Source organism: Nuphar pumila, chromosome 5 (assembly GCF_984573655.1).
Source record: "Nuphar pumila chromosome 5, dmNupPumi1.hap1.1, whole genome shotgun sequence".
In the NCBI taxonomy this organism is placed as follows: domain Eukaryota; kingdom Viridiplantae; phylum Streptophyta; class Magnoliopsida; order Nymphaeales; family Nymphaeaceae; genus Nuphar; species Nuphar pumila.
In genome coordinates this window covers 103028265-103052719 of record NC_143253.1, presented here as the reverse complement: position 1 = coordinate 103052719, position 24455 = coordinate 103028265, and the positions used below count along the sequence as shown (strand labels likewise).

General features: G+C 39.1%; 1 protein-coding gene across 2 annotated transcripts; it reads right to left on the bottom strand.

Moving 5' to 3' along the window:
- Positions 1 to 2520: 2520 nt before the first annotated feature.
- LOC149837960 (actin-like) lies at positions 2521 to 6298 on the bottom strand. 2 transcript variants are annotated; one of them, XM_090006288.1, is made up of 5 exons: positions 6204 to 6298; positions 4709 to 4779; positions 4202 to 4595; positions 3471 to 4084; positions 2521 to 3090 (listed from the first exon to the last, which is right to left on the bottom strand). In XM_090006288.1, the coding sequence occupies exons 2-5, from the start codon at positions 4766 to 4768 to the stop codon at positions 3025 to 3027; spliced, it is 1134 nt and encodes a 377-aa protein (XP_089862414.1). In that variant the 5' UTR covers positions 4769 to 4779; positions 6204 to 6298; the 3' UTR covers positions 2521 to 3024. The 2 variants fall into 2 exon arrangements, with proteins under 2 accessions (XP_089862414.1, XP_089862415.1); XM_090006289.1 differs by lacking the exon at positions 6204 to 6298 and adding an exon at positions 5955 to 6070.
- Between the last annotated feature and the right edge of the window lie 18157 nt (positions 6299 to 24455).

Below are 24455 nucleotides of genomic sequence, written 5' to 3'. Positions count from 1 at the left end.
AAAAAAAAATGTGTCTTAAGGTGTTTTTTTGGACTTTATTCCCATGCATCAATTGAAGCAATTCATCTAATCTTTCGATAAAAAAGAGGAGATAAGTAGCTTTGATAAAGACTAAGATTGATAAATAGGTAAAATTAACCTTTTTGTAGTTTGAATTTGTCCATTTCGATCTTTTTTTTTTATTTCCTCTTCTATTTTTAACATAAAATTGGTGATTGAAATAATCAAGTAATTAGAAGGCAAGATTGGCTGAACTTATATGAGACCAGCATTTGGTTTTAAGTATTGCTAGATGGGAAAACGACCGAGGATCATGCAAGAGACAACTTGCACAGCTTACCAAAAGCATGGGGTCTTCAAGACAGGCTGTGGTTGGAAAGTGGCAAAGGGAACTTTTTTTCCCCTATAATCAAGCTGAAGGATAACCCCTTTGGGATTCAAACCTAAGACCCTTCCTTTATGATTGTGCAACCTAACCATCCAGCAATCTCATTCACCATCAACTGGCAAAGGAAACACATGTTGAAATTCTTTTAAAGTTCAAAATTATATGATTTACCCTGCAGCATTGGAATTCTCAATATCTGATATTTTTTAATGTAGGGATTGAAGAATTAGGTTGAGTTTAGGTCAATCAAACTACCGTTGCTATGGATGTCTTGCGGGGAATGAATTTGGAAGAGGAATTAGGGTATAGTTGAGGCATTTACTTCTTTGTATTTGCAGCCAAAATGCAAAATAGGGCAAATGTTACCTTCTAGACATTGAGGGGAATATTTGCCAATTTCAAGATCCAATTCATACTCTTTTTTTCTTACGACAAAGGAATCCTCACCGAAAACCAGGTCACTTAATGGGCCTGCCTCTCTGCGAGGAAAAACTCCGGGTTGAGGACAGGATCACCCAGCCTTGCACGCCCCAACCATGATAAAGCAACAGCAGCCCATAGACTCCTTGAGCGTTAATTGAATTGCAACTGAAAAATCCAATTGGTAGAGTTTGAACCTTAAAACTAGATTTAATTAGAATGAATCGCATATATGTGGGTTCAAAGGGAAAAAAAGGAAAATGCACTGAGGAATATCCACCCCCGCCATCCAGATGCAGAAACAGGAGGCCATCTCCATTCTCACCTTTCAAATTCAGGCACCCAAAGAGTAGCAGGGATTAGGGAGTAAAGAGAATCCCCATCTCCCTCTCAAACCTGGCATACAAATGGAGCCTAAGCCTCTATTGAAAGTGCAACAGAAAACCAAATGCTCTATTGCAAAGCAGATATTCGGTTCTGAAGCTAAACTTGGTCTTTATGAGTTTCAATCGCGAAATTGGAATGTACCAATTCAGATGGAAACATGTGCATATCAAGTCGAATGAATACTCACACAGAGGAAGTTCCCTCTCTGCTTGTGGACCCAAACTTTATCCAGATCTGTAACTGACTCCATCTACTTCAAACGTGACCGAGTCCAGTAACCTAACTAGACCTCGTCAGCTACAGATCCAGGTCTGACTCAACCGCTAATTGGCCTACCAACTTTGCTAGGTTTCCAAACTCATGTCCTTAGATTTTGGACCACCCACAACCTTGGGAGAATCAGCACATTCTACCCATCCAGAACAAAATTGAAGATATAGATATTGATGGACCACCTCATTCAATGAATCTCGTTAGTATTAAATGTATTACATCTAGGAAAAATTGATGCCAATGAATCTCGTTTTATTATTTGTATCCGATTCTATTAATTCCAATTGAATATAATTAGATCTCTGAAAATCTGACTAGCCATCGTTTGCTCCAATCCAAATCCGTCAAGGATGAATTAGCTTGATGCTAATACCCAACATAAGCACAAACCCAGCGCCCTAACATGCTTTACAGGCAAAAAAACATATAGGAACTTAACCACCCGGATTGGACAATGGATAGGCCAGACCCAACCCACTTAGAGAGGATCACATGCTGATACACGTTATAAATTTATCGTAAGAGAAACAAGTGACAACCCCACCACGCAAAACAACAATGAAGTGGCGACAAACAACTTCAAAGGGCATTAGGAGGCATGCTCGTCCGGCTCAAAAGGAGACCACAGAACCGAAAGCATTTGCTTCTCCTGCACGTAAATCTCTCTCTCTCTCTCTCTGTTGATTCCAAATTTGAGGCAATAAATTAAAAGAAAAAAGGTCCTTCGCCATGATTCAACATAATCACATTAGGAGAGTCAAGAAGAAGAATAACACAATCGAAAAAGCTCGTGGTATGACCCACAGTACGCGGCTCAACTTGGACCATGGGCAAGAGCAAACAAGGGGCTTCATTTCGATTCCTTAGTTAAGAAATCGAAAACATCCCCACCATCCATTTTTTGAGATATTCCGATTCCTTGGTCGAGAAATCAAAAACATCGCCACCATCCATTTTTTGACATACAGATAGTCCCATGTGAGCAAACAACCAGCAACCACGATTGCAACTCAAAAGGGAGGCACAAATTAGCCAGAGAATGCAAACCAACATGAGTAAATACCATACATAAGCTTGATATTAAAGCGAGTTCCGGTACAATATAGACAGTAACAGCCAAAAGAAAATAACACAAGCAAACCGAAGAGACCAATAACAATAAAAAAAGAATGTGTGCACTGCATCCACTCCTACCATCAACACACTAAAACGCTACATTCTAGATAAAAAGAGAATGTGAACATAGAAAAGAGAGGAAAGTAAATTAAGGTCCATATACTTGCACCACATCCTTGCCACCCAAATAGGAATGGCTCAACGTGGTGGGGCCAGAGTGAATGGCAAACTGAAGACCGAAGCCTTCCCGGCTACTTGATATCACAAGCTACTAGACAATACCATCATCCTATATATGGGGATAGAAAAATATCTGAAAAAAAAAACAAATTAAAAATACTCTTATACCTAATAAAAAAAACTTTCCTCGACCAAACTGACCTCACATGACAACCAACCAGAAAAGAAGGCAACAGCCACGCCCACCACAAATTGCGAGCTCAGAAGCATTTCCTGTGAACGATGGACGGTCCAGACTCATCGTACTCTGCCTTCGCGATCCACATCTGTAAGTCCACAAAATATACAACCAACCATTCAAAACAAATAATCAAATTGTGGCTCCATAATAAATGGAAAGTGTAATCCACTCTCTAGTCCATCAATATCCAACCTGAGGCATTAGAAACCCCATGGATTCGTAGATATTGATGGTTTAGACTTTACAGTTTAGGCCAACCTCACTGGAACAGTAAGAAAATACCAAAAAAGAAGAAAGGAGAAAAAATATATATATTTGGAATTGGAAAACAGAACTCTTCCATACGGTTTAAGAAAATGGCACTAAAAATTAAATCTAATAAACTACCAAAGCAAGCTCTGCTTATATGCCATTCAAATAATTTAAACTGAACATTAGCATCACATACAATTTGATGTTATTTACCTGCTGGAAGGTGCTTAGGGATGCAAGGATGGACCCTCCAATCCAAACACTGTACTTTCTCTCTGGGGGAGCAACCACCTTGATCTTCATGCTGCTAGGAGCCAGTGCCGTGATCTCCTTGCTCATACGGTCAGCGATACCAGGGAACATGGTAGATCCACCACTGAGCACAATGTTGCCGTACAGGTCCTTCCTGATATCGACATCACACTTCATAATCGAGTTGTAAGTGGTTTCATGGATACCAGCAGCTTCCATCCCAATGAGGGAAGGCTGGAATAGGACCTCAGGGCAACGGAACCGCTCAGCACCGATTGTGATCACCTGCCCATCAGGCAACTCATAGCTCTTCTCAATGGAGGAGCTGCTCTTTGCAGTCTCAAGTTCTTGCTCATAGTCCAGTGAAACATATGCAAGCTTCTCCTTCATATCACGAACAATTTCACGCTCAGCTGTGGTTGTGAAGGAGTAACCTCTCTCAGTCAGGATCTTCATCAAGGCATCTGTAAGATCACGGCCAGCAAGATCCAAACGGAGGATAGCATGTGGCAGTGCATACCCTTCATATATTGGGACAGTATGGGTCACACCATCACCAGAATCCAACACGATACCTGAAAAATAGTTCACAAGCATAAACACAAATAATGTCAAGCCAGGCTTTAACAAAACAATACAAGACAAGAGGATCTCAATTACTAATACATCATCTTGTAAGAACTTATACTAACCCGTCGTACGCCCACTAGCATACAAAGAAAGAACAGCTTGAATTGCCACATACATGGCAGGCACGTTGAAGGTCTCAAACATAATTTGTGTCATTTTCTCCCTGTTAGCCTTGGGGTTCAGAGGAGCTTCTGTGAGAAGCACTGGGTGCTCCTCAGGAGCAACTCGAAGTTCATTGTAGAAGGTGTGATGCCAAATCTTCTCCATGTCATCCCAATTGCTAACAATACCATGCTCAATTGGGTACTTTAGAGTTAGGATACCCCTCTTTGATTGAGCTTCATCACCAACATATGCATCTTTTTGGCCCATCCCAACCATCACACCAGTGTGACGAGGTCGGCCAACAATGCTAGGAAACACTGCCCTTGGAGCATCATCACCAGCAAATCCTGCCTGCAGTATTTAAAATAAATGATGAAAACAGTAAGAACAATGTAACGTGAAAACAAAAATAAAATTAATAGTCACAACAGAATGACCACAACAAAGGGAAACAGATAACCAACCTTGACCATTCCAGTTCCATTGTCGCAAACAAGGGGCTGAATATCCTCAGAATCTGCCATCTTTTATATGCCTACAGCAGAAGACAACACACTTCAAATAAATAATGATAAACTGTGAATTAGAGATGCCACTTGATAAGAAAACCTGAAGCTCCAAGTGTCTTATCTAGGTACACATATACAATCGATCACACAAATATTCGTATAGCAACAGTGACATCGCATGGAAATGGCATAACAGTGAGCCCCTTCAGGATAAATTTATAGTTTAACCAAAGATACGACGTCATTTGGTTACTACTATCAAGAGGTACCTCCAACCAAAATAGTCACAAATGCATGAAGCAGCAACAAAAAAGACCCAGGTTACAATAAAGAAAACATAACGAGAAAACAAATTGACATGCAGTTCCACTGGAACCAAATCAAAGAAATAACAATTCCCCCACAGAGCAAATAAGCAACACAATTATTAACATAAAATGGAGACATGTTTCAATCAGTAACTTCTGAACTTCATCAGAACAGCAGGTAAGAACATGAATAAAGGCCTAAAAAGAAAAACATAGTTGAAAAAGAATATTCAAAATGCAAAAATTTAACGAGTATCATACAATTGCATCAGAACCACAAAAACACCACTAAAGAAATCAAACTAGAAAAAGAAAAGGGAATTAGCACATAAACCCTGCCCCCGCCAAAAAAACAAAAGAGGAGTGGAACTATGGCCACCAACTACACCACATGAAGCAAATTTGTAAAGACAAAAAGAAAACGAAATTGTTTACACACAACCAGTGAAGGCATGCATGACTCGCATAGAACAAAAAAGAAAAAAAAATAGAAGCAATGATTTTCACACACCAAAGAAAAAGAAAAGGAATCTACAGGCAATAAGAAACATCGTACCAGATTATAACCGCAAGCACACAATCATCGCCGTCGATCAACACAAAAGAATATATAAAACCGATGAATCACAAGATCAAACCCTGAGAATAGCGAAAGCTCCGAGATCCACACTCAAAACAAACAAGTAAACAACAAGAACAACAAAAAGGATGAATCCAATACAGCAGATCGCAAACAAATCGAAAGATCCCTACCATAACAGACGCACACATCAAGGAGACTCGATTCACAGACCATTCACAAAAAGAATCAGGGAAAAACACACTCAAAATCGACAAACCCCATAGGTTTCATGCCGATCGCACAAAAGTCCACAAAATCGAGAAGAAACCACCTCGATCTACCCGATCAAAACACTAATACATCGTACTAGCGCCCGATTCATCATCGAGGGACAAGAATATCACATACTCCCAAACAATCACGATTTTCCATCAAAGATCGAAACTTTACACGATCGGAACGAAGAAACAAAGATCCATCGCCCGATCTGATGCCTAAAGGCCAAAATCGAGCTCAAGATACACACAAAATGCCCGAGAAAACATAAGGAAAAAAAAACAGAGGTAGAAAAATAGCTTACCGAAAGTGAGAGAGCGAGCTAGAGACGACGAGAGCCCCTTACTTTCCCCCTTCGGACGAGAGACGAAAAAGAGGAAAAGAAAGAAAGAAAGAGAGAGAGAGAGGGGGGGGGGGCGAGAGCGGCGCGGCGTTTTATACTATACGCGGGGTAGAGGGGGGACTAGATTTCGAACGGAATGAAATGCGGCTGAAATTTGGGCTAAATGAAGCGAAATTCCTGTTGGCGAATCATTTCGAGTCTCGGCCACGATAAAAGATAGGATGGCCCACTCTGACAGTCTTTCGTCGGCCTCCGACCGTCCGATCATCGTCGTGGGGCTGGCGGCTACCGTCCGATATGGTGGGCCCATCCGGGCGGTGCTTTTAGACAACCCAGCCACGTCAGATGGGCGGCTTCGGCGGAACGTGCGCTCGGCATCGTGGGAGGGCGGCGCACGGATCGAGCTCTTAGCTGAGATGAGTCGGCTCGGCTCGGCTCGGCTCGGCTCAACTTGGCAGAACCTTGGTTGGCTCAGATTTTTCTCACTGTGGTAAATTTTTCTTGGCCCCAAACGTGTATTGGATTCTCATAATTGTGAGAATTCGATACCCATAAGGCAAATTTTCACATGCATTTACGAACATGTAAAAATTTGCGGCACCCATGGGGCCGCTTTCACAGTAGTTCCCAAACAATTGAAAATGGCTTTTGTGCGTAAATGAGTCAGATTTGGATTGATTTGTGTACGTCTAGTGTAATTCCATTTCATGTGTGCAACAATGTGAAATGGAATCACATTCTCATTTTCAAATGTGTAAATGTCTCGTTTACACATTTGATTCAATTGCACACAAGAAAAGTGCAAGCAAACATACCATACGGAAATCATGGGGATGCACGATTCAGCATGATTTTCTCACTGTCATATTCACATCCATGTTTGAATGGAATTTATGCACCAACGTAGCCAACATGTGAAAATTACTCGCATGGAAATTTACGTTTTGAGTAAGATTTACGCATAAATCAATGTGAATGCCATTCCCGCATTGAATTTGAGGGCGTGAGTAGCATGTTTGCTTGGCCCTTTGCAAGATTCTCATGAGAATGAGAATGTCACTTATGTGAATCAGAATCATAAGCTCAGCCCCGTAACTCTAACTCTCACAAAATGTGAGAAAATGAATCACATTTTAATCATATTCTCACGTTTGCAAATGACATGAGAAAATGGAAGCCGAATGGGTCGCTGGATCGGCTATCCGATGCATTGAAAGCTTAAGCTACGAGGCAATAACACACTCACACAGGTTTGGACCCAAACATCAAGCTCAATCGTGCATCGATCCTAGCAAGTACAAAACGTTGTTAATGGAAAAAGGTAAAGAACGGGTCGGGCATATGGCCATGGTTCCCGACCTGTTTGGACCAGACTTACCTTTCAGATGGACCGAATTCTGTATGGCCTTTACTTGAACCCGGGTCGGCAACTTAGGGTCCTACTAAGTCTGCCAAAAAAGGGGACCTTAAGGCTGCATAAGATCGAATGAATATGACCTCAAACCATGGTGACAAATACTGCAATGCTTTCAACCCAAGGGGATTGTGACTAGTCGGTTTGACAGGCAGTCTAGGTTCAAATCTTATGGGTGTCACCTCCTGCGTAAGCCGAAGCTTGGCGACTCGATCGTTGGGGTCGAGGGGTTAGTACTTTAAGTTTTACACTGACATGGACAGAGACCGTAAGTACGACAGGCTGATCCAGCGTGGCTAGGTCGCTGAGCCTGGGACGGTTTCTCTGAGTAAGAAAAAAAATACTGTAATGCTTTCAAAACTATCACCAAACAAAAAAGCACAATATTTTTTGTAAATGTTAGTAGCACAAATAAAATGGTCATATTTTTTAAAATAGACATGTAATTACTACAATAGATACATACAATCTAAATGGGATCTCACGATGCAGGTTGTTTTGAGTCTTTTGACCAGATCTGACCGCTTAGATATGTTTAGCATGCAACATTTAGTGACAAATTTTGGTGCATTTAGAGCCATTGATTTTTTGCATAAAAAAAAACCTTCGAGTGATCCAAAAGCTGATTCCTACTAAACCGAGCATGTAAATCACATCTATCATGTTAGATTTATCAAAACAATGAAAACAAATGTTTAGCTAAATTGATACATGCCACTATGGGCAAGATCTTGTTTGATTTTTCACATGTCTTTTATTTATTACTTTTTTAACATTTTTGATATTTTTAAATGCAGTCAATTTTTTTTGTCAAGTAAATTAAAAGGTTTCATCATTTGTAATCCACCATAAGATTCCATTTTTAAGACATTGAAAATCAAAGGCTATACAATTTATGAAAATAAAGATAGTTTATAAAACATCATATTCTAGTTAACTTTAGAACATGAAAATAATAAATAAAACATGTTAAACACATTTGTATGGTTAGATTTACCATTTGGTGGCTAAATCTATGCAGGAAAGAGTGTGTATCACAGTATGGTATCATGGCACAGAGCTATATATATATATATATATATATATATATATATATATATATATATATATATATATATATATATATATATATACTCTATTTGCATTTTTTATATTTCTAAATGTTTTCAGTTTTTTGTCAAGATTTTCCTTAAAACAATAGAAAACTAAAGTTTTGAAAATCTTTTAAAAAAATCATAGCTGATAAATTATTGTTTTAAACTCTTTGTCAGCATGCATCTAACCTGTTTATTTAAATTGGGAAGATTGGGTAATATTTATTGCAGTCTGGTTGCATACTATCTAGTAGAAAACACTATCATCTCAAGACCCAAGGGGTTTGGTGTAGTTGGATGGGGCCTAGACTGTTTGACGATTCAAATCCCATGGGTGTCACCCCTGCATAAGCCGAAGCTTGGCGACTCCCTGGGGTCGAGGGGTAACCTCTTGGAGTTTTATGCTGACATGGACAGAGACTGTAAGTATGACTGGTTATGCAATGCGGCTAGGTCTCTGTGCCTGGAGTGATTTTTTTGAGTAAAAAAATACTATTATCTCTCTTTATATACATAGGGCAAATATTGGCTACTAATGAAGGTACAAAACTAATGAGATAGAAATCGTAGGTGCAAGTTGTATCGACTCAATCTAACCACATAAATGTGTTCAACATGAATTGTTTGGTAAGGATCAAGCCTTGGATCGTCCTTTTCCTGTTGCAAAAATGTGATCTTTTTGAGTTATGAAATTTTGGCACATTGTGGGTTGTTCATCCTTTAAAAGCCTAATTACTTGTTATAATCACATGATTAAAAACAAGTTTTTAAATAAACAAACCATGTAGATCACATCTACAAAAAAAATGAAAATTTTGAAGCAAATAGTGATTTCAGCTCATTAGTTTTGTGCCTTCGTTAGTAGCCAATATTAACACACACACATATACAGGGGAATGAAAATCTCCCCAATGAAAACTCTCCTTAACTTTTTCAATGGACATTTTATTGTATTTTTTATATTTAAATTTAAAATTTTGATAGTACAGATGTGATCTATATGCTTGTCTTTATAAGAATCAGTTCTTGCAGCATTTGATTATGATGCATGGATAGGTTTTTATAAGTTTTAGAATCAACAGTGTTATAGAGTAGAGCGTAGGTGCTTAATGGATTTTTCTACTCTTTTGGTGTTTTATTCGCATTTTTGACCCCATAAATGTGTTGGGCATGGTCGATTTACTAAGAATCCACACCTTGATCATGTGTTTCGGATGAAAAAAATAATATTTGGAGCCTTGAAATTTTACAAAAATTTTCACCATTTATTTTCAAAACCTTATAAAAACCTACCCATGTGTCAGAATCTAATACTTCAAGAGCTGATCCCTATAAAATCAAGTACATAGATCACATCTATACGGTCAGAATTTTAAAATAAACAAAAAAAACCCGAAACCCCCATTAAGCACCTCTCTCTCTCTCTCTCTCTCTCTCTCTCTCTCTCTCTCTCTATATATATATATATATATATATATATATATATATATATATATATATATATATATATATATACTTGAAAAGATTCATATATGTTTTACAATCTCTAGTCTTCATGGTTATAGCCAGAGAACTTAGGCATGTTGAAGGACTATATTACAGGTTGGATCTGCATCTCTGTTACTTTTAGCTGGATCCAACCAAAAAACAGTTCATTTGGATGTGGACCTTCCTTGAGGGCTCGGATGAATTATGAATATATATATATGTGTGTGTGTGTGTGTGCCAGAATAAATTAGCTCCAATATCTATATTATATACGTTATTTCATGCATTGTATGTGCTTATCTGGTCTATCCAAATCAGTCTTACTTCATGTTTGGATCCGTTTGATCCATTCCTAGTGCGCGCACTCGTGAACTTTGTCAGTGCAACATTTTGATATCTGGCTCAATCCAAGCAGATCTGAAACCCAAACAATTCTGTTAGGGAATATCAATTGCATTAAACAAGGGCGATCTTGTATTCATAGCAAAACAAGATAAAGTTCATGAACTATCAAGAACATTAGAGAATATGAACTTGGTCACAATTATTTTTAGTAAAAATCTCATGGATCATAACTTTTGATAGATTTCTCGTGTTGCGAAAAGGTACCTGAGCCAGGTAAAAACTGGAATCATATTGTCAACAATCATAAGCTCAAAACAGTGGTACTACACGAGCATGCTAGTTGAAAGTAGGCTGGAAATGCAGGACCAGCAGCTTGAGGCTTCAGCATATGTTCAGCTCAGCGTTTGATTGCACGGATAGAACTGTGCAGAACTGTCCTGTGTAGGCACTACTAGACGGGTGCAGAGATGTCCTGGACGAATCGAGTTTTTGTTTCAGGTGTTCGCCTCATGTTTATAAATTTTTATTTATTTTTCTGGTTTCTGTTCCAGGTGTTCCAGACACCACTGCTCATTGAAAAGGGGTGGAACACTGCAGGACACCTAAAAGATGTCTTACTGGATGTGTGGGAACAGTGATCAGATGCCCGTGTTCTAGGTGTCCCATGCATCAGGCACGTGGGGCGCATGCAGCAGAAACCTGCGGATGCGTATGTCCACGCAAGGGGACGTTTGATGGCGCATCCTGCGTATCATGCGGGATGAAAAGACACCAAGAACTTCATTTCTAAGATGTGACGGACATGTGGAACACAGTCCGCTGCATTCATAAAAGTGTGTTATTTTTGTTCCACCCCCTGTTATGAAAAAAACACCCCACCTGGGTCCGACGATTGTTCAACAGTGGTCTGACACCATGCCGGAGGGGCCTACGTTGTTCGGCCACACCGTGGGGATGTTAGTTTCAAGATCTCGGTTGTCTTCGGGTTTGGGCACCGGGCCGAGAACGATGCCACCACTGGCGCCAGCCGGAGGCCGAGCTGCATCACACAAAATATGATCGATGTTTTGGGTTTCTCGCAGTGTTGATGTACTCCGACCCATTATCCATGATTGTCTAACTTTTTTCGCACATCGCCATCAAACAATGGATATTTGAAACACAACATCCGAGTACAGTCCAAACAAACGTTGAACTTAATACAATTGATACGAAACAAACAAAACCAGTGTTTGTTTCATCTTTTTTGTTCATTCCGTCCAATCCTTAACAAGCCATTAAACATGGGCAAAGTTGATTCTAAAAGAAAAATAAGTATTTAGCTCAAATAAGTTAGTTAAGTAGTAACAAAATATATTTTAGAATACATTTTACATCACATGTGTAGAACAAATAATCAAAGTATTTGGGTTGCAAGCAATCGGTCAACAAATAAAACCCAATCCTAAACAATGCATTTTCTTTTTTTAACTTATTGGTCTCAGCTCTGAAACTTTTTTTTTAACAAGCCAGCTCACGGTTGGCCCATTTAGCTTGTGCTTGTTGTTAGCTCGATTAGCATAATAGGAATCAACCCTTGGATTGCATTTTTTTAGAGAAAAAAAAGTGAATTTTAAATCAGCAAAATTTGGCATCCGTTGATTTTTTAATCACCAGAAAATCCTACACATATATTAGATTTTGGTGATTCAAATGTTGATATAAATTGACCATGTAGAATACATCTTTGGAGTAAGATTTGATCAAAACAACTTGCACCAATGAAATCCCAAAATGGGGCATGAAGATAGGAATGGCGTAGGGGACGAGTGAAATTGAATTATTGAGTTAGTTCCTTATACTCAAAAAATAAAGAATTCACTCACAATATCAGAAAAGGGGAGAGAATAGTTGAGAATTTTGATATTTGAAATATGTAAAAGGCATGGGTTTGTATAGATCCAAGTTCAATCTTTTTTTCTTTATAGTCAAGCTGGGTTTAGTCAGACCCCTACCAGTTCATTGAATTTAGGTAAAGATTTATATAATCACCCATTCATAAGTGGGTGGCAGGGGATGATCTTTCTACATCTTGTCAATCCCCCCTGGCTAATCTAGCATGATTTCTAACCAAAAACTCAGTGTTTAAAACTAAATTTAATTCTCTTAACTATACAAAATATCCATTAGAGGGATGAGGATGCCAAAGGTAGGACCCCTTCCTTAGGGATGGCAATGGACGGGGGCGGGGGACAAGGTCTCCACCCCCACCCCGTTTCAAAATTCGAACCTTCATCCCCGCACGGAAATGGATTTTAACCACCATCCTTGTTTCATGTCCTCCATCCCCGGTCCAAACGGGGGCGAGGCGGGGTGGCTCAAGGCGGGGATTGAGACAGGGACGGGGCGGGGGAAAGCGTAAGTCCATCCCTGCACGAGGATAGATTTTAACCTTCATCCTCGTTTCATGTCCTTCATCCCCTGTCCAAACGAGGCACGGCGGGGCGGGCCCGTTGTCCCCTCGTCCACTGTCATTCCTACCCTTCCTTCCAAAACCCATGGTAAACACACTGAACAGGTCAGCCTGACTTGTCTCTATCATTACTTTTACAGTTATATTAGATCCTCTCATAATTCTAACCCATGCCCCCCCCCCCTTTCCTTCCATCAAGTTTTCCCTTTCCGCAAAGCACCCCACCTGAGAGGGGGATCCAATTGCTGCATATGTTGGCATTTCAAAAACCGTGATGTTAAAAGCAAGAACACATACCAATAGACGCCATGGATGAAAAAGTGTTAGTGCAGGTACATGCAAGGGCGTAGCTAGGGGGGGCAGGACTGGGCTACAGCCCAGTCATGCCTCCCGAAACAGTTTATTTTTTTTGTTTTTGTTTTTTAAAAGCCCAGTCCTAGCCCAACCCTGATTCCATATGAAATAGATTTTTATCCATTTTTGTAGCCCAATCCAGTCCTAGCCCAGCCCTGACTGCAGCAAATAGTTTGATTTGTCCATATGAAATAGATTTTTATTAATAATTGTAGCCATTTTTTATTTTATCTCAAAAAATTTTTTTTGGGGGCGCTACCCCAGAACCCCCCACTATCGCACAAATAATTTTTTTTCCTACACCCCTGTTTGCCCCCCCCCCCCTCACATGAATCCTAGCTACGCCCCTGGGTACATGACATTCTCATCAGCCTATATATTGATGTGCATGATGAGCTTAAGCTGTTAAGTCAATGGTGAGTAGGACCCTAAACCCAAATGAGAGAAAGAAAACACTTTGATTGTTCTCATTAAGCAACCATGCCCCATGTATATTGGGAGGATAGTGAAAGTATATGTACCCTTCACATTCAGGTAACCCCCTCCCCCACTAACTCTTTAGTGATGCCTTCGTTAGTGTCTTGTGTCAAACTGGGTCACTCAGGGTTGGAATGTACATAACCTCCTAGCTGAGAACGGATGAAGTGAGTTTTCAAGAATGCACATAACCTGTCCTTGCACCCCATAGATTACATCCTTTGCACATAACCTGTTCCCGCATACCCAAAGTTCAATTGCTATGAATACACGACCAACAATCATATTGCAATAGCCAAAATCAACAGTTAGAGAGTCAATGTTAGAATATAGCTTAACCAAAATCAAGATAAACATATTCATTTTGAGTTTAGGCTAAGAGAAAAAAAATCGAAACATAATTGCAACAAATCACATTGCTCATCTTGCAGATTGCTCATCAAAAAAATAAAAATGAAAAGAAAGCAATTGCCGTTAGGGATATCAATGGATTGGATATATCCAACATCGGACCCGAACCGTTTTACATCCGTATAGATGCATGACATCAGAAGTTTATAAAATATGGTTTTTTTCCTAATCATGCTTGGCAGAGTTTGTTGGAAGGTGGCAACAATAAAGAGAATACATACATTTTCCAACATTTTTATGGAATGTCATTTTCAAGGCCGACTATAATAAAATTTCATGAGTGACATCGATCAATCATGGCAGTTGACAAGCATGTGACCCCTATTGATGAGAGCAAATCAGATGATCTGCCATATCACATTGGGAAAATGACCTAACATCTCCACCGTTGGTTGTGGAGATCAACAGCTAACAACACGGCCGATAATGAAATGTTCTTTTGTGGGCCCACAGCATCTCAAATATCAGTGTGAGAATTTTTCCTTGTCAAGGGAAAAGCTCGTAGCACGTATAATACTTAAGGTAGGGACGGCAATGAACCTTTGAAATGGGGCGACGCCCCGCTTCGACGCATTTGTACTGGAGATGGAGGATATGAAACGGAGATGGAGGTTAAAAAATCATAACCCGTGTGGGGATGAAAGCGGGGATGAACTTACTTTTTCCCCACCCTGCAGCATCTCCATCATCGATCTCCGCCTTGTCCCTGATCCTTCTTCTTTAGAGATGGCAGTGGACCGAGGAGAAATGGGGCCCTACTCCGCTTCACCCCATTTAGACCCGGGATGGAGGACATGAAACGATGATGGAGGCAGGGATGGAGGGTAGGATTTCGAGACGGGCTAGGGTGGAGACTTTGTCACTCGCCCCCGCCCCGGTCCATTGCCATCCCTACATCATGGGGCCCTACCTGGGGTTTTCCTCGCCTTGGCAAGGGTTCCTCGTTATCAAGGAAAAAAAATGTCACAATAAAATTGTGATATTTTCAAATTTTTCTTAAATATTGTGACTATGATGAAGATGATAACCCCATGCACGAGTTGTGTATCCCATGCCAAAGCAGGCAGGCTTTATTGCATGTAGTTGTTTCATTCTTCTTGAACTGCTTGTTTGTTTTATGCAAGTTCTATGATAAGTTTCTGATTAGAAAATCGACTTATTATTGCACTTCAAACTTGAAGAAAGGATCAAGAGTCGTAGGAAATCAATGTCACATGGATGCGCCATTTTTACTGTGTCTAGTAACATGATACGAGATGTGACGTGGAGACAATATTTTATTATTTTTAAACATTTTTATATTTTTTTACTAACAAATCAGTACTAAATATATTCTTATATATTAAGAAATCAATAAAATATAATGAAATAAATTAGTGTCCTCATGTCCTTTTTTCAAAAAATTTGCAATCTAAATTTACGATTTACGGATCGTGTACTTTTCTTTGTGACAACACGAAACACGACCAAGATCATGATGGTACACCCCAATCGAAGCCTGGCTTTTTTAGCAGCAGATCCAAATATGAATCCACTACAACAAACCAGTGGATTAGTGATGACCTAAATTTGTCGCTAATCTGTCGTTAATTCGTCGCTAACAAGATTAACGATGGATTAGCGTCGGAATAGCGACAGATATCTTTCATCGTGATTTTTTTGACGCTAATAAGCGACGACATATATTTGTCGCTCGTTCCGTCGCTAAGTAGCGACATATTGTATCTGTCGTCAATTTCGTCGCTAAGTTGAGACGGAATAACAAATGACAACTTATGTTGCAAGGCCGTCGTTACTAAACGACGACTTCGGTTTGACGACGGATTTAATGTTGTCGTTAATCAGTCGCTAACTTCAACGGTAATAATAAATAGCGACGGATATATCTATCGCAAACAAGAAAAAAAATAAAAAAAATATTTGAAAATTAAATATCGAGAAAAAATTTCTCGTGCTACAATTTATATTTCTTGTATAATTTATATTTTCTGTGAATAAAAAACAAAGTACATATAAAAGGAAACTAAAACAATTAATCGTTCCACTTTAAAATTTGCAAGTTTTAATTATTTACAATTCAACATTTACATTTTCGAAACAAAAAGAAAGTAGAACAAATTCAACACATTAATCTAATCATCGCCAAGATTTTGTGCGTCTTCTTGTTCATTGTCTTGATCTGTCCCTTCAGCTCCACTACGCTGATTATCGCCAGCAACCTATACAAGAAAAGAAAGGTCAGTATTGATAGACAAAATATATTGAAATAAATTATACATTATATGTGATTCTATCATGAATGATATGTGTTCTAAGGCAGTAAAAAAACTTTATATGTGGTTATATCATGCTCATATGTGTTCTAAAGAAGTCAGAAAAACTCTATATGTGATTCTACCATGCTCATATGTACTCTAAGGTAGGCAAAAAGTTGTATATGTGATTCTATCATGCTCATATGTGTTCTAAGACAGTCAAAAAACTGAATATGTGACTATAGCATGCTCATATGTGTTCTAAGGCAGTCAAAAAAAATTATATGTGATTCTATCATGCTCATATGTGTTCTAAGACAGTCAAAAAACTGAATATGTGACTATAGCATGCTCATATGTGTTCTAAGGCAGTCAAAAAAATTTTATATGTGATTCTATCATGCTCATATGTGCTCTAAGGCAGGCAAAAAACTTTATATGTGATTCTATCATGCTCATATGTGTTCTAAGGCAGTAAAAAAACTGAATATGTGATTATATCATGTTCATATGTGTTTTAAGGCAGTCAGAAAAACATTATATGTGATTCTACCATGCTCATATGTGATCTAAGGCAGGAAAAAGTTGTATATGTGATTCTGTCATGCTCAGATGTGTTCTAAGGATGTCAAAAAACTGAATATGTGATTATATCATGCTCATATGAGTTCTAAGGCAGTCAAAAAAACTTTATATGTGATTTTATCATGTTCATATGTGCTCTAAGGCAGGCAAAAAACTTTATATGTGATTCTATCATGCTCATATGTGTTCTAAGGCAGTAAAAAAACTGAATATGTGATTATATCATGCTCATATGTCTTCTAAGGCAGTCAGAAAAACTCTATATATGATTCTACCATGCTCATATGTGCTCTAAGGCAGGAAAAAGTTGTATATGTGATTCTGTCATGCTCAGATGTGTTCTAAGGCAGTCAAAAAACTGAATATGTGATTATAGCAGGCTCATACATGTTCTAAGGCAGTCAAAAAAACTTTATATGTGATTTTATCATGCTCATATGTGCTCTAAGGCAGGAAAAAACTTTATATGTGATTCTATCATGCTCATATGTGTTTTAAGACAGTAAAAAAACTGAATATGTGATTATATCATGCTCATATGTGTTCTAAGGCAGTCAGAAAAACTCTATATGTGATTCTACCATTCTCATATGTGCTCTAAGGCAGGAAAAAGTTCTATATGTGATTCTGTCATGCTCAAATGTGTTCTAAGGCAGTCAAAAAACTGAATATGTGATTATAGCATGCTCATACATGTTCTAAGGCAGTCAAAAAAACTTTATATGTGATTTTATCATGCTCATATGTGCTCTAAGGCAGGCAAAAACTTTATATGTGATTCTATCATGCTCATATGTGTTCTAAGGCAGTAAAAAAACTGAATATGTGATTATATCATGCTCATATGTGTTCTAAGGCAGTCAAAAAAAATCTATATGTGATTCTACCATGCTCATATGTGCTCTAAGGTAGGCAAAAAGTTATATATGTGATTCTATCATGCTCATATGTGTTCTAAGACAGTCAAAAAACTGAATATGTGACTATAGCATGCTCATATGTGTTCTAAGGCAGTAAAAAAAAAATTATGTGTGATTTTATCATGCTCATATGTGCTCTAAGACAGGCAAAAAACTTTATATGTGATTCTATCATGCTCATATGTGTTCTAAGGCAGTAAAAAAACTGAATATGTGATTATATCATGCTCATATGTGTTCTAAAGCAGTCAGAAAAACTCTATATGTGATTCTACCATGCTCATATGTGCTCTAAGGCAGGAAAAAGTTGTATATGTGATTCTGTCATGCTCGTGTTGTATATGTGTTCAAAGGCAGTAAAAATATTATACTGAAATAAATTATATTCAATGCACCTAAGTTAAGGCAATCAAAGTTATATGAAATCTAATGACATGCAATATATCGAATGAAACTTTCATACCTAAGACGCACCTGCAATCGAAATTCCCCTGTTCAGCAAAAAACTGTTGAACTCAGCTCAGAGAACGTTGGCGATAGTTTCATGGAAGTAGTCATGCATTGTGTCCTTAACGATCTGGCGTACATCATCACTGAAAAAAATAGGATGCTTGGAGCTTATATCGACGAAAGAAGTCTGTGAGCCGTGACTGAAGGAAGCAACGACAGGTGAGGTGTTCATATTACTCTCAAACCCGAACACACGACCATTTTTGGGTTCACCTGCTGCAGTCACCCATGCTGCAGGATCAAATGATGGATGTTGAGTAGAGTTATCGTCATATCACTCTATCATTTGTTGTTCATATGTCTCCTACAAAATAATGTTTATAGTATGCATTAATAATTAAGAATTATAATGTTTATGATAACTTGTATATTACAATGATTATTAATAGGATGAATGCATATCGTTGTCGTTCTCGTCTTCTCTGATACGAAGTCTCTCGTGGTCTTCCGTTTATGTGTTTCAACAAACACATCCTTACATGGTACAATGCCTCTTTTTTTTGCTTCCTACGAAGTTAAATGATAAAAGATTTAGTTAACAGGTTTGCAACAATACTTATAAAATTGATAATATATATTGATGAGTTATCATTTTCTTCAGGTGGCTCCCAAAAGTCTTCGATTCACCTGTGTGTAGATGGGCTTTGAGCATTTTCGCTCGATTTTGTGCAACCTTCGCAGAGCGATTTCGAAATGCATCTCCCGCCCACTTGTCGCATATTTCCTCTCAATAATCTGTCCTGATAGTAATAGGGTCATGGCCCTTACACTGTAGTGGATCATCTATTCCACCAGATGTTTTTTTTGCTGCAGTCTTCATATGGTGCAGCATGTTTGCAAATCGATTGGCAGCCACCATCTGCCACACCTTCATTGCATCATGTTCCTCCACCGTAGTCGCGAAGCGATTCGAAGCCTATATATATTTTTAGAAAGTTAGTAGACATGACTATAAAAAAAATTTAAATATGAAACACATTAACTATAACAAACAACTGTATACCGTGAATGAGGAACACAATCTGTCTATCACCTCTTTTGGATACTCTTTTCATTGAGCGATCGGTCCTGGTAGATGTTGAAGAAGTGAATTCCTAATCTCGCGTACTACTTCTTGTAGCTCAAACCTCATGTTGCACATAAATTCGTACACAGTAAATATCAATATAAAATATTTATAAGATATGCAATAAGTGAAAATGAAATATTTACGATCGATTATCAATATACACTATTTGAATGAGTCTTCTTATGACAGACTAAAAAGACTTTGCATCCTATGTTGTCTCCTGACTTGTATGATCAACTGGTGTAGGTGAGTCATGTACAGGCGAAACATCATTTGTAAAAAAATACGTTAGAAATTCTCAGAATGCGCATTTCAACTAATCAAGCATCTAATTAGTTAAATGATATACCTATCAAAGGAATCTGTGAAGATGAAGGTTGAGCCTGGTTACTACTGGATGAATGACTACTGTAAGCTCCACAAACCATATTCTAACAAATAAAAAATGTCACGCAATACATTCAAATAATTCACATCAAGTATTACAATACATTCAAATAATTCAAATCATTAGAATACTTGCAAATCATTCATATCATTGCAATACATTCAAATCATTCACATCAAGTATTGTAATACATTCAAATCATTTGCATCAAGTATTACAATACATTCAAATAATTCAAATCATTCACATCAAGTATTGCAATACATTCAAATCATTTGTATCAAGTATTACAGTACATTTAAATAATTCAAATATAAGAACATCAAGTATTGCAATACAACTCATTCATTCGCATCAAGTATTACAGTACATTCAAATCATTCACATCGAGTATTGCAATACATTCAAATAGAGGTTTGTATTACAAGATTTTGCTCTCTAGCTTGAGAATTTTTCCTCATCACTTGTTTAACTTTCATATTCTTCTTCTTCATTGTTTGCCCATCTACTTAGTATATCATTTGGATCACATTCTTCTATGAATGTTTCATCATTCAATGGAGATATGACATGCATATCATGCGCAACATTGTGACTATAAGAGAAGTCATAGATATCATTTTGTTGAATTTATCATGAAATATATGATGTCATACAATCATAAGAATTATGATGCATGTATTGATAACTTAATATTTTCATGTGCAAACTATTCATTTGAAGCATGCTTTCATTATACAATTTAACATGGAAGTTATAATCAAATTGAAAGTAACTATATGCAATCATGGATACAATCATATCAAACATTGCAATACATCTAAATCATTCATATCAAACAAATGTCAAACATGTACCTGCAACAAATACACTTTAATATTCTGCTAACTACTACCATTCTTAGAATGAAATCCGTACTCCAAAAATAAGAACACTTCTATTCTCATACATTAAATCATGCTCAGCATGATCTCTAAACGCCAACAAGGCAGTCCTAGATATCAACAACTAAGTGAGTGTGTGAACAGTAAAGTGTTACATCCAATAAATTAAATAACATGTGATGCGCTTGCATCACTTACTCACCACGAGTATTTACCTGATTTGCATTGTTTTTTATCACTTACCACGGGTGGCGGGGCACAAGCGGGTTCCTTTGAGAAATCTGCAAGAGACACTATGTTAAAATGAAGTCACCACCTGTCGAAAAAAAAAAAAAAACCGAGGCAAGGTCGCCCTCCTACCGGAAAAGCAGAGGTTTGGAGGGCAACCCCCTGCCCGAATAAAAAAATGGCAGGAGGGCGTCCCCCTACCGAATAAAAAAATGAGGCATGAGAGCGACCCCTACCGAAAAAAATAAACGAGGCATGGGTCGCCCCCCTGCCGAAAAAAAAAGAGGCACGGGAGCAACCCTCTGCTCGAATAAAAAAATGAGGCAGGGGGGCGACCCCCTGCCGAAAAAAAAATTTGAGGCACAGGGGCGACCCTCTGGCCGAATAAAAAAATGAGGCAGGGGGACGACCCCCTACCGGAAAAAAAAACAAGGCAGAGGGTCACCCCCCTGCCAAAAAAAAAAGTGGCAAGAGGGCGACCCCCTACCGGAAAAGCAGGGGGCGACCCCCTACCCGAATAAAACAACGAGGCAGAGTGGTCGACCCCTACCCGAATTAAACAACGAGGCAGAGGGTCCACACCCCCCTGCCGGGAAAAACAAAACGCGGCAGAGGTCGCCCCCTGCCGAAAAAAAACAAACGAGGCAGGAGGGTCGACCCCCTGCCAGAAAAAACAAAATGCGGCAGGGGGCAACCCCCTGTCGGAAAAAATAGACCGCGACAGGGGGTCACCCCCCTGCCGAAAAAAACCAAATGCGGCAGGGGGCACCCCTCTGCCTGAAAAAATAAAACAAACGCGGTAGGGGGCGACCCCCTGCCCAAAAAAAAAAGGGGCAGGCGAGGGGGCGACCCCTCTGCTGGGGAAAAAAATTACCTGCGGCGGGTGGGGTGCGACGGGCGGCGGACCGGGGAGCGACGGGCGGCGGACCGGGGAGCGACGGGCGGTGGGCCGGGGAGTGTGTCTGTCGACGGGGCAATGGGCCGGGCGGAACGAGGGGCGACGGGTCGGGGAATGCATTGGTCGATGGAGGAAGGCGTCGGGCGGAGGGGTGATAGGCCGAGCGGCGGAGGAAGGCGTCGAACGGGAGAGGGCGGCGTCGGGAGGGCGGGAGAGAGGAAACAGGAAAATAGGGAAAAGGGCTTTAGTTAGGGATTTACGCGAAAATTAGCGATGGCTTTGGCGATGAACTTATTCCGTCTCCAAGCCATCGTAAATTTACAGGAGCCTTTAGCGACGGAATATTTTTGTCGCTGACATCGTCGCTAGGTAGTGACAGAAATCTTCCATCGCCAATCGCCGCATTTCTTGCGACAAAAACCGTCTGTCGCTCAATCTGTCGCTACGTTGCGACAGATTGAGCGACGAACGGTTTTCGATCGCTACATCCGTCAATATTACAAATCGCAGCGACAGATTAGATTCTCTCGCTAATCCGACACAAAGTTGCGACGGAAAAAATCCATTGCTAATATTCGTCACTACGTCGCATTTTTCTTGTAGTGATTTAGATCTGAACTAGATCCGATGTATAAAAGTTGAATCTAGATCCAAATATTATGTAGTGGTACTAGAGGATTCAATAAAATAAATGTTTGAAATTAAATGTAAATCGTGCAAGGCAAACAAATTTCACGTGGATTTGAATACAAATCCGATAGAAAATTTTGATTCACACCCAAATCTAAATTCCTAAAAGTCCAATCACATAAACCCAAATCCAACCTGTGCAGTTTTTTATTTTGAAGATCCATATCCGAAAAATAACTTCCGGGGTTCGAATGGAATACTGGACCAAGTCCAACCCTGTTGTACTCTAGTCCAAATTCATAATCCAAATACCCCATTTTTTTCGATGAATTTTTTTTTGGATGAATATCCAAATACGCCACTTAAGATCAGCATTCATGCTTGATGCTCATAGAGAAGGGAATATACATTTATGTTCGGTGACTAATTCAAGCTGTCAACTGTAATCAGGTTACTTTATTAGGTTTATCCAAGAGTTTTGATCATTTTTTTGGTTTATAAAACAAGGTTAAATGCACCAAGGAGGGTTGGTGTATTGGGGTGGGACCTTGGCGGATAGACAGGCAGTCAAGGTTTGATTCTCATGGGCATCGCCCTTCTGTGCAAGCTAATGCGTATCATAGGCCCCGAGGGCAGGGGTCCTAGCCATAGAGTTTTAGGCTGCCGGCACGACAACCCTAAGTATGACAGGCTGAGCTAGCGCATCCAGGTCTTTGTGCCGGACGCAATTTCTTCTACTTATAAATTCAAAAATAAAACAAGATTAATATTATAAATTTGACAAGTCAAAATTCAAACCCCATTATGGTCCTTTTCTAACTATTTTTGGTCTCTGTGTATGACCAATTGCCAACTTGTTTTTCAAAACTTGGTCGCATAGAATCGTAGACAGCCGAGCCAAGCCAAGCCCAGCCGTGTTAGCCATATGAGCTAAGTCGAGCCATACAAGCCAGTGGAGAAGTGGGCCCCAGATTTGCCCTTTTTTAAAAGTTTAATACTGAAAAAAAAAAAAGAAGGAAAGGAATTTGTTTGCTTCTCTACTTTTAAGGGAAGCACGACTCTTTGTTTTATTCATTTTTTATTTTATTTTCCTTTTTCAAAAGAACAAAATTTCATTTTTTTTTTCCTGATGGAAAATTATTGACTAATTTATTGTTCGAGTAGGAAAACCACCTTACTGGTGGGCCTGGGTCTGGCCTCCTCTGGTCCAAGTCCCATCAGGTTCGGGTCTGAAGTATGTGATATAAATTTGAACTCTTCTTTTGCTATAAAGATCGGTAAGGGTGCAAACGGATAGGACTAATTGGTCAGATATCCGGTATGAATTGTCCCATTATTTCCTGGTCCAGAGCTTAAAATAAATTCTAAGTGTGTTGAAATCCCTCAGACCTTTAGATCGAACGAAGAAGATCTGAGGATGACCAACGATCTCTCCTCCACTCCCTTTTAGGCTGCGTTTGAGAGGATGGTACCGGAGAAAATTGGAGGGTGTCGGAGGAGCAGTTATAGTAGTTTGATGAAACCCAACTTCTGTGACAAGTGTTTGGAAGATGGTGGAGTTGGCGTTAACCATGATTTTAAGCTCCCAGATCCCTCTTTTTCCTCTCTTTGAAATCCTCCACAATGAGGAGGTATTTGCAACTCCTTGTTTTAGAAGGATTCCTGTGGATGTACAATCTTTTTCGGCTTCACCACGAGTTTAAAATCAAAACCCCTATCGTCCTGTTCATAGAACCAAAGTTGGTCGATGTCTTATTTTTAACGGAAAATGGCATTTTAAAAAATGCTCCACAATTTACCAAATCGACTAA

Excerpts from the sequence above, each read along its gene's own strand:
- LOC149837960 (XM_090006288.1), bottom strand. The coding sequence starts at position 4,768 with ATGGCAGATTCTGAGGATATTCAGCCCCTTGTTTGCGACAATGGAACT. Across the intron at positions 4,596-4,708 it reads ATGGAACTGGAATGGTCAAG|GCAGGATTTGCTGGTGATGA; the intron begins GTTGGTTATCTG and ends TAAATACTGCAG. Across the intron at positions 3,091-3,470 it reads CCCTAAGCACCTTCCAGCAG|ATGTGGATCGCGAAGGCAGA; the intron begins GTAAATAACATC and ends GTGGACTTACAG.